Here is a 14,426-nt window from a genome sequence, read left to right as displayed (position 1 = left end):
CACTAAACTTTCCCTTTAATGTGTGTAATGTAATCGATTCGCTCGACTCCCGCATGAACGGCAACAGGAAAAAAACCAGTGGCCAAATACTTTTTTTTTGTTCTTGCCTCCCACAACACAAAACCACCCTCTGGGAGTCTCCACGGTGGGGCTGCTTTCTGGTTGATGGTGGTGTAATAATAGCTTTTATTTATGACTCGCCCGTGTGTAATGCATGTTTGTGTACGAGTGTGGATTTCCCACAAACTTTCTGATATGCTGAGCCCCCTAGAAAGAGTAAACGGAAGTAGTTGCGCTGCCCATCGAATACCGGAAGTGACCTCAATTATGCATTTTGGCCAATATTGACATCCTGGCTTTAGTGTTCATGAGCATTTTCTATCTGGAAAATGATGGTAAGTTTAAATTTAATCATAATGCTTTTTGTGGTTATCGATTAATATTGGGTATCGGTTCGTTCAAATTTAGTCATTGTGTGAAAAAATATTTAAAAAAATCCACTAACGTTATCATTCATTTTATTTCTTTATTTTTTCATTAAGGACTCATATAAAGTACATGCAAGATTCCCCAGAAAAGCTATGCAAGCCATTGTGGAGAAGCCTCGACCTCGAGGTAGTCCTAGGACAAGGTGGCTGAATCAAATTTGTAATTTTGCCTTGGAGCGCCTTGGGATCGAACCCGAATATTTTCCTGAAGTGGCGGAGGATCGACAAGCGTGAGCTACTAAATTGGATGTCATGGTCCCGCGACCCTAATAGGGATAAGCGGCTGAAAATTATGACGATGATGATAATAAGGTATCTGCACCAAATTTCGCCCATATTGCAATTTCGGCAAACTTGACCTTTCGAACACTTTTGTTCTTCCTCAAATCTCCATGACTTTTAAGTTTTTACTTTAGAGATAATAGAAAAAGGAAAGAAAAACAATATCGCTTCGCCGAACGAGATGATGTGAAAAGGCTTTGGAAAAATTCCGGAAGGGCACTGAAACATGAAAATCAAGACGGTCGAAATATTACCCAAAGTTATGTCTATATTTTTATTCATTTTAAAGTATATTTAGAATGACTTTAAAGAAATTAAAGACGATAAACTGTCTACAAGATTCCCAAAAAATCAATTTCTAATAAAAAAATATATCAAATCAAATTTAAGACTTTGGCGCTTGCATGCAACTATGCCGAAAATTGGAACACTCACCCTATCCCAAACTTTTAACTATCGTCTCTGATAGAACACTGTTATGACTTTTCTCGATATCTTTTCGTGTCTTTGGGAATCTGAAAACCATGTTAAATTACGATTTTTCAAAAGGATATTGTTATTTCTCTTATTTTGATAGACAAACGATCAAAATTTGACAAACTGCACTTAGCAGTTTGTTTAATTTATGGTTATGTTATCAAAGAAAAATTATCCTAGTCCCAAACTACCCCAACCCTATAATCCCTAGTTTCTCTAATGTGAAAACCAAATCAATAGAAAGGTATTGATCTAACTTACAATGTTTGTGTGTGTGTTTTTTTTTTAAATCAGAAAGATAATTTCGAATTATTATTAAAGTTTCTAAAACCAATTTTTGGTTCAAAAAACTTTTTTTTTATTAGGGGTCCATCTGGAAGATGATTGCCCCGGGTTCAAAAATTTTGTAAAAAAAATAAGGTTATTGGAAAAATTTAGGTTATTCTGTAAAAAAAAAATTAAGGATTTTGTAGATTTCGACCAAGAATAAAATGCAAACCCAAAATTGTTCACACTATGTTTGTTTAAATAATATCACTCTGTGATATTTCACATCGATTGATATAGAAAATCTTACCTGTAACTTACTGAAAACCCCTTTCAAACTGCATTAAAATGGTTATCGCATATCTTTGATCCCTGAACATAAGCCCAAGTTCTAAACTAGACATCCAAATACAGCTTACATTAATATTCATGTCACAATTTTTGTCTAAACTCGTGAAAGTTTACCCCTATGTTCTGTCGATGCTCCTGAGAATGCACAAGAAAGTGGTAGGAGAACCACACTTTGGAGGTGTGAAGTATATGAGGGGACGACTAACACGACACATTTGGAATTAAAGTGGATGGTCTTTTGCGCTAGGAAGACGAATGGTATGATCTTAGTTAGTGGGAAGATATCAAATGGGTTAAGTCATGCAATCTCCACATTTTCATCCCCAAGAACCAATGCACCATCAGAAGTGAAATTTTATGTTACGAAAATTTTCCTGCTGGAATATCTCTGTACTGATAGTACTTCAGCAATGTGATAATAAATTTTGAGAAAAAAAAGACACTAAAACACAGTAAATTGTCCATAAAATTTCTATATTTAAACATGTGACACAGTCCATATCCATAATTGTTTTTCACACATCAATGCAACAATTCATTTGATAACACAATGAAGATCATTTAAACTGATCAACAGTTATTTTGATTAATTGTCTGTATGATGTACCAATGAGTGACAAGAATATCTTAAGAGCAGGAGAAGAGTCATTGTATTTTCAGAAAGTGTAAAAGATAATGATTTAGCACAATGTTGTCAGAGATAATTTAATGAATTAGGAAGTAAATGTGGTGGAATTAATAACGCGAAATTGAGCCATCAATTGACATTAATTCTCCAGAGTATTAATATCAAAAACTACACTGAATACAGTGAGATTTATTAGTCGCCTAACTACCGTTTAGGCATCATAAGATTTTCATGGCAAAAATAAAACATTTAATTATCCAATTAATTTTCCTCTTTTATTATCGCTGCATAGTCCAATAAGAGTGCATTAAAGTCAAAAGAGATGATAGTTATTAAGATTTTAATTTAATCTCCTGAACAATATAATTGCAGCATGGTCTTTGATGTACATTTTTTATGATCAAATAAACCAGTTCCTAAAATAGAATTTTGAGGAAAACAGAAAAAAATCTACAAATCCATACTTATTTCTGAATTTGCTTTCTCATAATTTTCTTTTTCTTTTTTTTAATTATCATGAAAGGAAATAACGGGTGGTGACATGGGTTGAACAGTACTGCGCTTGTGACCATTTCGAATAAATGCTCGATTTTTAATAAGACAAAAAAATATCAAACTGGAAAATACGAAAATTTATAACAATTTTGTGTTATGCCCAACGCACAATAAATTTTGTTTTGTAAACATGTTTTTGACATTTGAGTGAGAGAGAACGAAAGCGAGATCTAGTCATCTCGCTCTCTCTCGTATGAAATTTTGAAAACATGTCTACAAACAAAATTTATTGTGCGTTGGGCATTACCCTTACGGCCAACGCACAAAAACATTTGTTCGTAAACATGTTTTCAAAATTTATGAGAGAGAGATTAGATCTACATTTTCATTCATTCTCATCGAAATTTCAGAAACATGTTTACAAAACAAAAGCTATTGTGCGTTGGTACATTCATTAAAAATAAAAAAGTGGGCTGATATTTTATTTACTAAAATTTATATTTTCCCTAAAACGTATTTATTGGTATTTTTTATGTTTCAAAAAAAAAAGTTGTTTTTTACTTAACATTTTTTTTAATAAATAAATACAAAAATATGTTATAGCTAAACTTCTTTATGTATTTTTTTAGTTTTATATCAACTCCATTCCTTATTTTGGCAATGTACCTATATTTTGTTGTCTATTACATCATTCGTAATTATGCTTAATTTTCTTGTTATTAAATTATATTTTAGAGTAGTTTATGAAAAAATTAAAGATAAACGTGGAAACCATTAAAAGTTTTACTATAAATTAGTTCATAATTTACCCAAAATAAATTACTAAAAAATTTTTAACAGGTACACTGAGAGAAATCCGAAAAAGTTAAAATAACTTTCCGGAAATGTTAATTTTACCCTGCAGTATTGATCCGAAAACGGTGTAAATATTACCATTTTTAGGTGTATTAGGGGTCAAAGTTACCCTTCTTTCATGTTGATTTTAGCCCTAAAAGGTGTAAAATTAACATTAAAAAATGTTGATATATTTTTACAACTAAAAAGTGTTAAAGTTATAAAGAAAAAAAGTTAATCGTAGCCTCTTTTTTTTCTCAGTGTATATATGTATCTGAAATCCCTGTATCTGAAAACCTCCGATTTCCTGATTTCCCTCCTTAAAACATGGTTACGAGCAATCGTTATTGATGAAATAAATCTGAATGTTGTCTATAAATGATACTAGCCAAAAGTGGCCACAAGTGGTGAATTTGACATTATCAAAAAAAATGACTCTTTTAGAGGCTTAAGCAAATATTTTAAAATTTAACCTCTAGGGGATTTCTGTATCAGTCTGGCAAATCATTATGACAAATTTCGTTCTAATTTCAGGAGAGGTTTTTGCAAAATGTGATTCTACATTGTCATTTAAGCTTATGCGACAAAATTATAAGTAACGTATTTTAAATTTGTGATAGTTCAAACCATAACAAATTTATAAAACATTGTCGTTTACTTTTCCTTCCCTACACCTAAAAAGTGTTTTCGCATTATTTACAGTTTACCGGTGGACAACCGATTCGAAACGATTTACTGTGCAGGTTTAATAACTCAAGATGTCGACCATAATACCTTAACCCTTTAACGACGAGACACTTTTTACGGACTGAAAATCAACAATAAAAATTAAACTGAGAAACATAATCAATGATAAGTCTTACATCTAACCTTGGAAAGTCCAATAGAATCTGATTCGGTGTATTTTGTGCTTCTATGAACGATAGGGACAAAAATAGCCCAAAAATTTAAGTAATTTTTCTGACAATACCAATGAATAATAATTTTCGCTTTAATGAAAAATATTACATATGGGTATTGAAGTTTTTATTGCCAAAAGGATTTAGCTTAAAAAAATTGGAAGTATAAAAAATAAATAAAATCACTTATGAATTTGAGAATTTAAAAATTTACCATTTTTGAGCTTAAATATTTACTACGTAGCAAATAGCTAGAGACTTGCAAAAAATATCTTAGATTCCTTCAACCTTCTGCTTTACAATTATGTGCAGACATAAGAAAAAAATAATTTTACGTTGTCAGGAAAAATTATTTTCTTTATGGGACACCGGTGTTCCAATCGTCCTTAAAGGGTTAAGAGTAACACATCTGAATTTCGAATAAAAATTAATTATCGATCCTTTATTTTATCGGAATCGGTGCAAACTCGTCAGAAATTCCAAGACCTTTATAACGAGTTCAAATATGGCACTATTAGGTTGATAAATGAAATCTTTATAAGCTTTCAACATTTGACCTTGAAGAACTGTTATTAGGAATCAATAATTAATATTTCTTAGCAATTTCTAAAACATTTCCAAATATTAATCAGAAAAATCGTACGACGCGTTTTCATGCAACCCCAAAAAACATGGTTTTAGAGGTAGAAGGTAGAAATGGGGAGAAATGAGTATCCAAAACGGTCTATTGACTTATGAAGCACCATCAGAATGTCCCAAATTTCTATCTTTAACCAGTTACACTTTTGAACTGGCGACAGGTGAACAGAAAGACGGATCAAATGAACAAACAGGTTGACGTCAAAAATTCTAAGATTCAAATTTTCAAAATTGTATCAAAATATGACCCCATAGGGGGTAAAGAGTCGAAATACGGAATTCCCCTACTGGATAAATCGAAACAGCCAAAATTTTATTTTATTTGAGCAAATGTGTGCTTAATTTGGTCACAAGTTATGCCTCCACCCTGTATGTTTAATAAAAAAAGAAATCTCATGGCGCCATTTACACTAAATGTATCTATATTTCACTTTCGGTTATATCGATAACGACAGAATTTCCATAAAATTTTATAAAGGTAAAAAGAAAGAACTTAGAATACAAGTTTTCCATGATGGTAAAAGTTTTGAGATAGAAATTTTCACAAATGTGAGTTTAATTTTACTTAAAATACTTTACAGTAAAATTCAATTTTGTATTCTATATTCTCTCCCACTCTCTCTCTCTTATTTTGCTCCACTTATCCCATTTCATTCTCATTCTCAAACATAATCATGAAACACTGACATACACATTTTCCATTTACATAATTTCAATCGCAAGTTGGATTTTCGTTGCCAACATCCACATAGGGTATATCGTCGCGATGCAGAATAACTTTTGGCTGTTCTCTTAATTGAATTTCCTCCCTCGATGTTGGCATTTCTCTGCGTTCTGCAAATTAATTCATCATCAACTAGTAACACATCATAGAAAATCCTTAATCTCTAGCACCTCCAAAAATCATCTTTAAGCATCTAACATTTTGCAAATGAGGTGTAAAAGGTAGGGCAATCTTTAAGGCAAGGCAATAAATTGTTCTAAAAGATGAGTATTTTGAGATTATATGGAGTGCAATATCGAAAATATTGTTACATTGTTGTTACCTAAATTGGCTAGAAGCTTTGGTTGTAATGGCAATAGGAGGTCCACATTGCCGGTGGTGGCTGCCCGGGGCTGCAAGGTTTGCAGGGTGGGTACAGTGAGGAAATCACCTGGGTGATAGGAAAATTGCACCATAATTCAAAGGGATCTCATTTCCTATTCATAGACTGTTAATTGCATAGACTCTGCGAAAAGCACATTTATTATCACAGTTAAGAACACCTGACAAAAAGTTTTCCATTCTCCTGCACCATGTCCACGTAATATTTCATAAGGATGCTAATTGATACAAAACTCACCTTTTCCCAGTGTATTTAATGTGGGATTATACTGGCAATTCTATATCCAGATCCACTTACCTGGGACTTTTTTGTGTAGCAAATTCATTGGGTGGAACTTGGTCAAAATGACATATTTCCAACATTATTCTTTCTTATGGCTGTTTTCTACGGATGTTTCGAATATGTGCGAATAATTCTGTCTGTCGCAGGGTAAATTCAATTGTCCCTTGTGAAACACAAGAATGATAGATGTCCACTAGTGTGCTAAGCTCTCCGAACGTGACTTCGCTCGAGGGCTATAAGCTACACATTTCCTGAGTGTAGAGAACATTCGTGATATAAATAAATATAATGATAAGCCTAGGTAAACTTACAGTATAGCCGAGATTCTTTTAATGTCACTCGAAATGCTTGAAACCCGGACATTTTAGGATAAAGAATTGAGTCAAGCAATATGATCTCAATGGACAAAAATTGATTCGATAAGCTTTTTTTGACATCGATTATAAGTTTTTTCGAGATGTTTAGTAAAGGTCTGCGTTAGACATTATAAAATACTTTTGAATCCTTTAAGAATTGAAACATAACACCCATTTTATACGGGCGGCCTCACGAACAGCAGAATTTTCAGTAAATTACAGACGGAAAAACTGATATCCATGGTGAATGCGAATGAGTTTCTTTACCCCCTACGCTATGGAGTAATCAAGCCAATAAGGTGCAATTATTACTCAAATTAATACTCAAATTCAAAATTATCTAATATTGGTAAAGCATTTCATTTGCCTGTCTAAACAGATTGATAGCATAACTCGATGAACTCAAAAAGTTTTAAGGATTTTTTATTGCGACTATTTGAATTCGATTTTTATTATGACTGACATGGGGACATGGGGAATCAGTGGCGCAATAGGCAAGACCGTTGTCTCTTGGGCGGATAGATTCCCCGGCTCGATTTACTGTTGTAAGTTCAAGTCCCGCCCGGTGCAAAGATCTGAATGTCTAATTTAGACAATTTTCATATGTTAATAACGTAATTATAATGCACCGCCTACGCCCAACAACTCCGGGAGCATAGAAGAAGCATCCACAATACGGGGAAGGTGCTCCTGGGCGAGTCTACAAACAGACTAGCAGGTTCTTCTAACACGGGATATGGACATTGTAAAAATGATTACCTTTGTAATGAATATATCTCGATACGATTAATAATAATAATACGACTGGCTTTAAGGTTAACTTTAAGGCCTTTGGCTTTAAGGCTTGTAGGTTAACTGCAATTTAATTTTTATTTTATTTATTTATTTTTTGAAAAAAATAGTGCAACATCAAGAATATTTTATCAAAATTTCAAGTCATACGGTATACAACTCTATGATAAGATTTTTCGAAGATTTTCTCGCTATGCTCAGCCAATGAGACGTGTAAAATTTAATATAATTTTTTAAAAGCTTTTTTTGGAGCACGGTAGAATATATTTCTATGATCGAAACGAAAACCAGTGCACTTATATCATGTTTTTTTTTAATTTTGCACAGTTCTAGAGAGATTGTTTAGTATTTGAACGAAAAGTTTTTTTTTTCATTGATCACAACTTATTTTATAACACAAAAGATTGTAAAAAGTTGTAAAACAATGTTCAATTAAAAAAAAAATCTTTCACGTACGGCCTTTATTCATCCGGGGTACTCATGGGTCAAGTAATAGAGCACTTGCTCTATGAAGCAAGTATTCCGGGTTCGAATCCCTTTTAGGTCGTCATTAGGATTTTTCTCTGGCGTTAAAGGTGTTCGACTTGCATCCAGTGAGCTTTACTGCACTTGATTCCACGGTTCATGGAACTGACAATCCCATCCCTGTATGAGAAAAAATAATATTGGATGTTCCGAACTCCCCTTGCGAGAAGGCCTAAGTTCCTGTATGGAACGTTGTGCCACCATTATTATTATTATTATTATTATTACTTATTATTAAAAAGTAGTGTATATTCATAATGTTTTGTCACAAGTGAATATCTTCAATTATTTTCACCTGTGAGACTCGAACTGCGAGAGTCTAGTCAGCGATCTCTCCGCCAAAGGCTTTGCTGACGCTTCTACCTATTGCTTCGCGAGATCCCCAGGTTTTTGAACTTAAAAAAAAATTGAAATATTCTTCAAAAGTCGTAATTTTATTTATTTTAGAGTTTATCGTTTTTTTTATTGTGATAAAAAAAATTAAAACAAAATTTTATTTTTTTAATCTTCAAAACTAAACTTAACCCCTCAAAGAAAACTAACAGTTTTAGTGAACTTTTGATGTTTTATAATGTAGGTTTATAATGCTTTTGACGTTTTAAATTTAAGTATCTTTATAAGAGAATGTGAATCAGTTTTCGAATGCTGAATTAAAGATTTATCTCAGCATTGAGGAGATATAGCAATTGTCTTTTGAAACATATGGTGTAAAACACAAAAATGTACTAGTGTTATACCCCTTCTGAGCACATACTCACTCTCTATTTGTTCCAATTCTGCCTAGAAAGCATGAAAATATAGCTTTTGGTGACTATTGGGTCGAATACTTCCTGGAACTGACATTTTACTCCTATTACCTTCTTCACTCCACTCTGACTGATGATTGTCCAGTCCTTGTGGCGAGGGCATTTGCAAATTGCTACACCTACACACATTTTCATCTACTACCGAAATGTTGCTCATTTAGGGCAAACAGAAGACTATATAGACAATAGCCCCCCAGCTAATGCGAGATAAGAAAAACAATTTCTTGGCACGTTGGTAACCAAGTTGTGACAAAGAGATTTAATGAGACTAACACTTTTGCGCCCTACTCAAACTTCACCTCATGTTAATTAAAGTTATACGCGAGTTCTTATGGCAAGTTCTGCGGTCTCTCTGGAATTTCAAATTATTCCAGTGATTTTGGTTAGTACTTGCAAAATTAATTCAGTGTCAATTTCACGAAGAAAGTTTCAATGTTATTGCGAAAACGAATCTACAAAAACACTATAATTCTTGGAAGACATTTTCATCTTCTCTACTTATTATTTATATTATTCTTGGGCATAAGTTTTAAAGTCGGCTTGGGGCTAACAATTTAATATTTGGGTTTATAACTTTTTTTTGAATAAAATGAAGATTAAAAAAAATTCTATTTTAATTTTGAAACAAAAATAGCTGTGACTAAATGCATCATGAAAAATTTGGATGGTATTTTCCACAAATCATGTCTTTAGATTCTACTGCATTAAAATATAGTAGAAAATATCATCCTCCATAGACTAGGCACTTTCCATTAAAATCTACTATTTTGAAATTTTAAAATTTTCTATCATATGGATAGTAAATTCTAATAGCCGGATGGTACATTCTACTATCCTCCTTTAGACTTTACCTTAAGTATAGTAATTTAATAGTATAGTAATAGGATAGTAATTTGAATTGAAATTACTATCCAAGCTAGTAAAATTTACCATCCTACTGTTAGAATGTCATCTTGGAATATATTAGGTGACGATGCAACAGTTCTCGATATGCTTTGAATAGAATATAGGAATTCGTGGCGCAATCGGAAATGGCTGTCATCACAAAGGTCCCGTGTGTTCAAATCTCGGCGCCTTCATCAATATTGGTAAAAGATTTCCATTCCTTCAAATGGATTAAAATCCAGACTATATCATCCAAAAAGGGTCCCAATTCCCCAAACAATAGTAAAAAAAATAATGCAAATAGAAAAATATAATTTTACCAAGATTTTTCGTTCATAATATCCGGCTAGTAAAATGTACTATCCGGTTATTAGAATTTACTGTCTAGCTAGTAAAATCTGCTATCCAGATATTAAAATCTAAGAGAGGGTTGAGGGTAAAATATAAGAGAGTATAGTAGAATTTACCATCCGACTATTAGAATTTACTATCCATAGGATAATAAATTCTAAAGGCGAGCAAGTATATTCTACAATTTTTGTCGGTCTGATCTAATATCGCGTTGATTGAGTGATTTTTCTTACTATCCGGTTATTAAAATTTTGTATGGAGGATGGTAAATTTTACGGAAAAATTGAAATACGGATTGACCTTTGAGCTTTTCTGATTGAGCTTTGAGCTCAAAGGTCAATCCGTGTTTCAATTTTTCCATAATCTAATAGTGACCGAATTCCTAATTTTGTAAATTTTACCATCCTATTTTTTCGATGTGGTTAGTAGTTTAAAAGATTATAATAAATATAAATTTTAACAATAAATTCAAATAATAGAAAAAGTCGAATTAGAACAACTATAAGAACAGAAAAATTATGCTAGGAATTTTGGCTCTTGGATAAATAAAAAATATATATTTTTCTTATAATTATATTAATTTTCACTGGATATATTGGGTTCATTTCTGTAATAAATACAAAAACAGTTTTTGTTTGATCAAAATGATGAAGAACTGTAGCCTAAAAATAATTACTTAATCATCATATGGTATGGTAAAAAACTTGTACATCACAAAACTGTTCAGTATTAGTAGGAATTTAGTAAAATAATTTTATTTATTTTTAAATAAAAAATATTAAGCATAACGATATTTGCCCCTTGCCAAAAGTCGCAGAAAAACTTTAACAATATCGTAAGTCGAATATGTTAAATTCTTATCAGAAAAAATTATTACCCCTAAATTTTGATTTATATTAGCAATAAATTTTCGAATTTATTTGAAATGGTAATTTTGCGTTTAGCAAAACACACCTCAAAACCACAACTGTTTATTGATACAAAGTACTTCAATAACCAAGAATTTTCGCGCAACCACCCTTTGCAATAAATTTCATAGAAATTTATGAAATGAATCTGGCTTTATTTGAGCAACATTTCGGGCAGAAAAATATACTCAGTAAAAACAAATCGACACGACGTTAGCTGTTGGCAGAAAAGAAGTAGGGTGTGTTTTGTCATAAGTGGCAAAAATAAAAGAAAAAAAGGTAAAAAAGAGCTGTATACAGAAAGTCACTATAAATCACTTGAGTGTAATTTCATTGTCTCATCAGCATAGGTAATAAAAGGCATCCATAAATATGTTTGCGTATGACTATCGATCAATCTCTCTCGTCTGTGGAGAGCTTTTAGAATAGTGCATAGGAGCGGAAAATAGGGAATGATATTGGGATAGTGTTTTAACGATCGTCCTATGACGATTTTATGTAAATGTTGGGAACATAAAGTGCATTGTACTTGTATCACTCCAGTTGTTCTTGACAGTGGGAATAATTAATCTATCGATTGCATGATGGAAGTTGGGTTTGTGTATCATGGGGTTTTCGCTTGCTTCCGGCATACCCATAGTTTGGAGTTTATATATCGTACATGACTTTCCTATATTCAATCATGAATGCCAGGAAGACTTAGTGCATTGAATTTCGTGAAAGAGTAACAAGTTGCTGGGGGTAATACCATGCCAAATGATCTTAAAAGGAAACTACATGAGGATAAGATAGTAAGTCAGATCTTATTTTGAAAATAGAGTTTCAAGAGGTTTCCAGGGTTTAATAATGCATTACATAAGACTTGAGGCAGCTTTTGCTTTGTTCAGAGTTATCTGCAATAGCAATCAATTTTACGAAGCCATACCTTGGCGATTAGGCAATAATAGTGGACGCATGACCGCAAGCCCTGGCACTGATGGGCTTTGTAAGCTTAGTCCGATTATATTCACGGTGTCCACATGTCCTGTTGGGCACAATGACAGAGACAAATAATAGCTAATTTATGTTTACTAAATTGCACTTAAAGTGCGCCATTGAATTTGTGGGTCACCATTTGAACCACCAAATCCATTATTTAATTAAGTATCAGTGGCAATTTGAAAGCGAAATTGAATTGCAATTTAGCGGAAATTCCAATTTTACCATAATTTAAATTTTCAAGCATTTCTCATTCGGCTGTATTATTGAAAACACTAATTTAAAAGGAGTACAGCACTGTGATACGAGCACCACATTTTTTCTTTTTATTCAGCCATATAAATATTGATTTTGAATTATACAAATTTTCAAAGAGAAATAGATGGCAAAGCACAGCTTTGCCATAGAATTTCGACTCAGCCTTAGTTGTCGATTCATATCCGGTTTGAATTTCTCAAAGATTCCAGGACCTCTCCAACGACCCCAATCATGTTCTAATCGGTTATGAATAAGCCTTAGTGAAAACTTTTTAAAAATTAATAATGAAAAATAACTATTACAAAATGATTCTCCGATATTTTGTCATATGAATGAATTATTTTTAAAAAAAACATTTTTAAAAGCTTTTTTAAAAACATTTTTTAAAGTTTTTTAAAAACTTTTATAATATGGATAAATGATGGAAACCAATCAAAAGCTACTTGGAGTATAGATCATGTAAAAGACGAGTTCGAGCATTCCTCAAAGCTGGGGTACTTTACTATCCGTTTTTTAAATAGTATAAGTCAAATAGCAGATAGTTATTATTCTGAATAAGTTTCATTGAAATTAGTATTACGTCATGATTCCTTCAGAAATGATATAATCAACTAAATACGAAATGTTTGGATTTTAATTTTTGTTGAGGACATTATGACAATGTATCACTTCTCGGATAAACTTTACTTTAAATTAATTTTACTAGATGGGAAATGAGGAATTGTATGCATTAATACATTAGCTTAACTCCCAAATAAATTAAAAGTTTTCAGAAGTACTAGATAAAGGGAAATAAGAATAAGTTTTCTTGTGATGAGGAAAGAGGAAACTTTATGCCGCTACGAACTTTCAAAAACCATGCCCAATTTTATGAATCACATCCACCTAAAACTGTCTACTTTTTATTTGGAAATTCGTAGGATTGCTAAAAATAAAAGAAGAGAGAAAAGGTTCTTCCAATCTTTAATTTTAGTCCGCGGCTACTATCATATTGTTGTACTTTATGGTTTTAATTAACACTTTTACACAAGAATACTATTTTTCATATTAAGTCTATAATTCTTGTGACCTTGTGAGTAATAGATACTCAAATGTAATTAAAATCCAGTGCAATATTTTTGTCGCCAGTCTGTGATTGAGTCAGATTGCCCTATGATTCAGACAAAGAAATCTGCTCCGGTTTTACGAGATTGGTCTTTTGCGAGCAAAGAAAAATTAGCAACGCGCGACTGGCAATGAAAGAAATAATATAACATTATCTTTTAAAAATGTCTTCTACTGTTCTTCAGACTCGCCAAATTAACCTATAGAACATTATCATCATGTAAAACGTTATGAACGTTATGAATGGCTCGCTGCCAAAAGAATCACAGAACGAAAGCTAAGGACAGGAGTAAAACAATGTGGGATTCCCCTAACTTGAATTAGGGTCCCACAGTGATTCATTTGCTCCGCTCGTGATGCGGGTAATTAACTTTTTGGTAAGAAAATTTATCTCAGGAATAAGCCTGAGAACCTATCGAAGATCCTTGACCAAATTCTGACTAAAGTTCACAAAAATGCAGTAAAGAGTAGGGGAATGTAGGCATGGTTCACACAGAGTGAGCCTTCAAACGATGCGAATTTTCTCTTTGTTTGCAAAGAGCTGACCTACCATTTCTCATCTCGTTTCATGAACTTAATAATAATGATCTATCTTATGGCTAAGAAATGACAAACTACCTGTTTGCAAATAAAGAGAAAATTTGCGTTGTTTGAAGGTTCACTCTGTACGAACCATGCCAATATTCCCCTAATTAACAAAAAAAGAACGTGTTTT

General features: G+C 32.5%; 1 protein-coding gene across 1 annotated transcript in view; it reads right to left on the bottom strand.

Moving 5' to 3' along the window:
• Positions 1-4,131: 4,131 nt before the first annotated feature.
• LOC129805329 (potassium voltage-gated channel protein Shaw-like) overlaps positions 4,132-14,426 on the bottom strand; it is a 63,958-nt gene continuing 53,663 nt past the window's right edge. The window contains exons 10-12 of the mRNA XM_055853172.1: positions 12,297-12,395; positions 6,407-6,514; positions 4,132-6,194 (exon numbers count right to left, since the gene is read on the bottom strand). Of these exons, the coding sequence (XP_055709147.1) occupies positions 6,073-6,194; positions 6,407-6,514; positions 12,297-12,395 (329 nt within the window). The 3' untranslated portion in view covers positions 4,132-6,072. The remainder of the gene's footprint in view (positions 6,195-6,406; positions 6,515-12,296; positions 12,396-14,426) is intronic.

Source organism: Phlebotomus papatasi, chromosome 3, assembly GCF_024763615.1.
Source record: "Phlebotomus papatasi isolate M1 chromosome 3, Ppap_2.1, whole genome shotgun sequence".
NCBI classification, from domain to species: Eukaryota; Metazoa; Arthropoda; class Insecta; order Diptera; family Psychodidae; genus Phlebotomus; species Phlebotomus papatasi.
The sequence above is the reverse complement of the archived record's forward strand: the minus strand, read 5'-3'. Positions and strand labels throughout refer to the sequence as shown.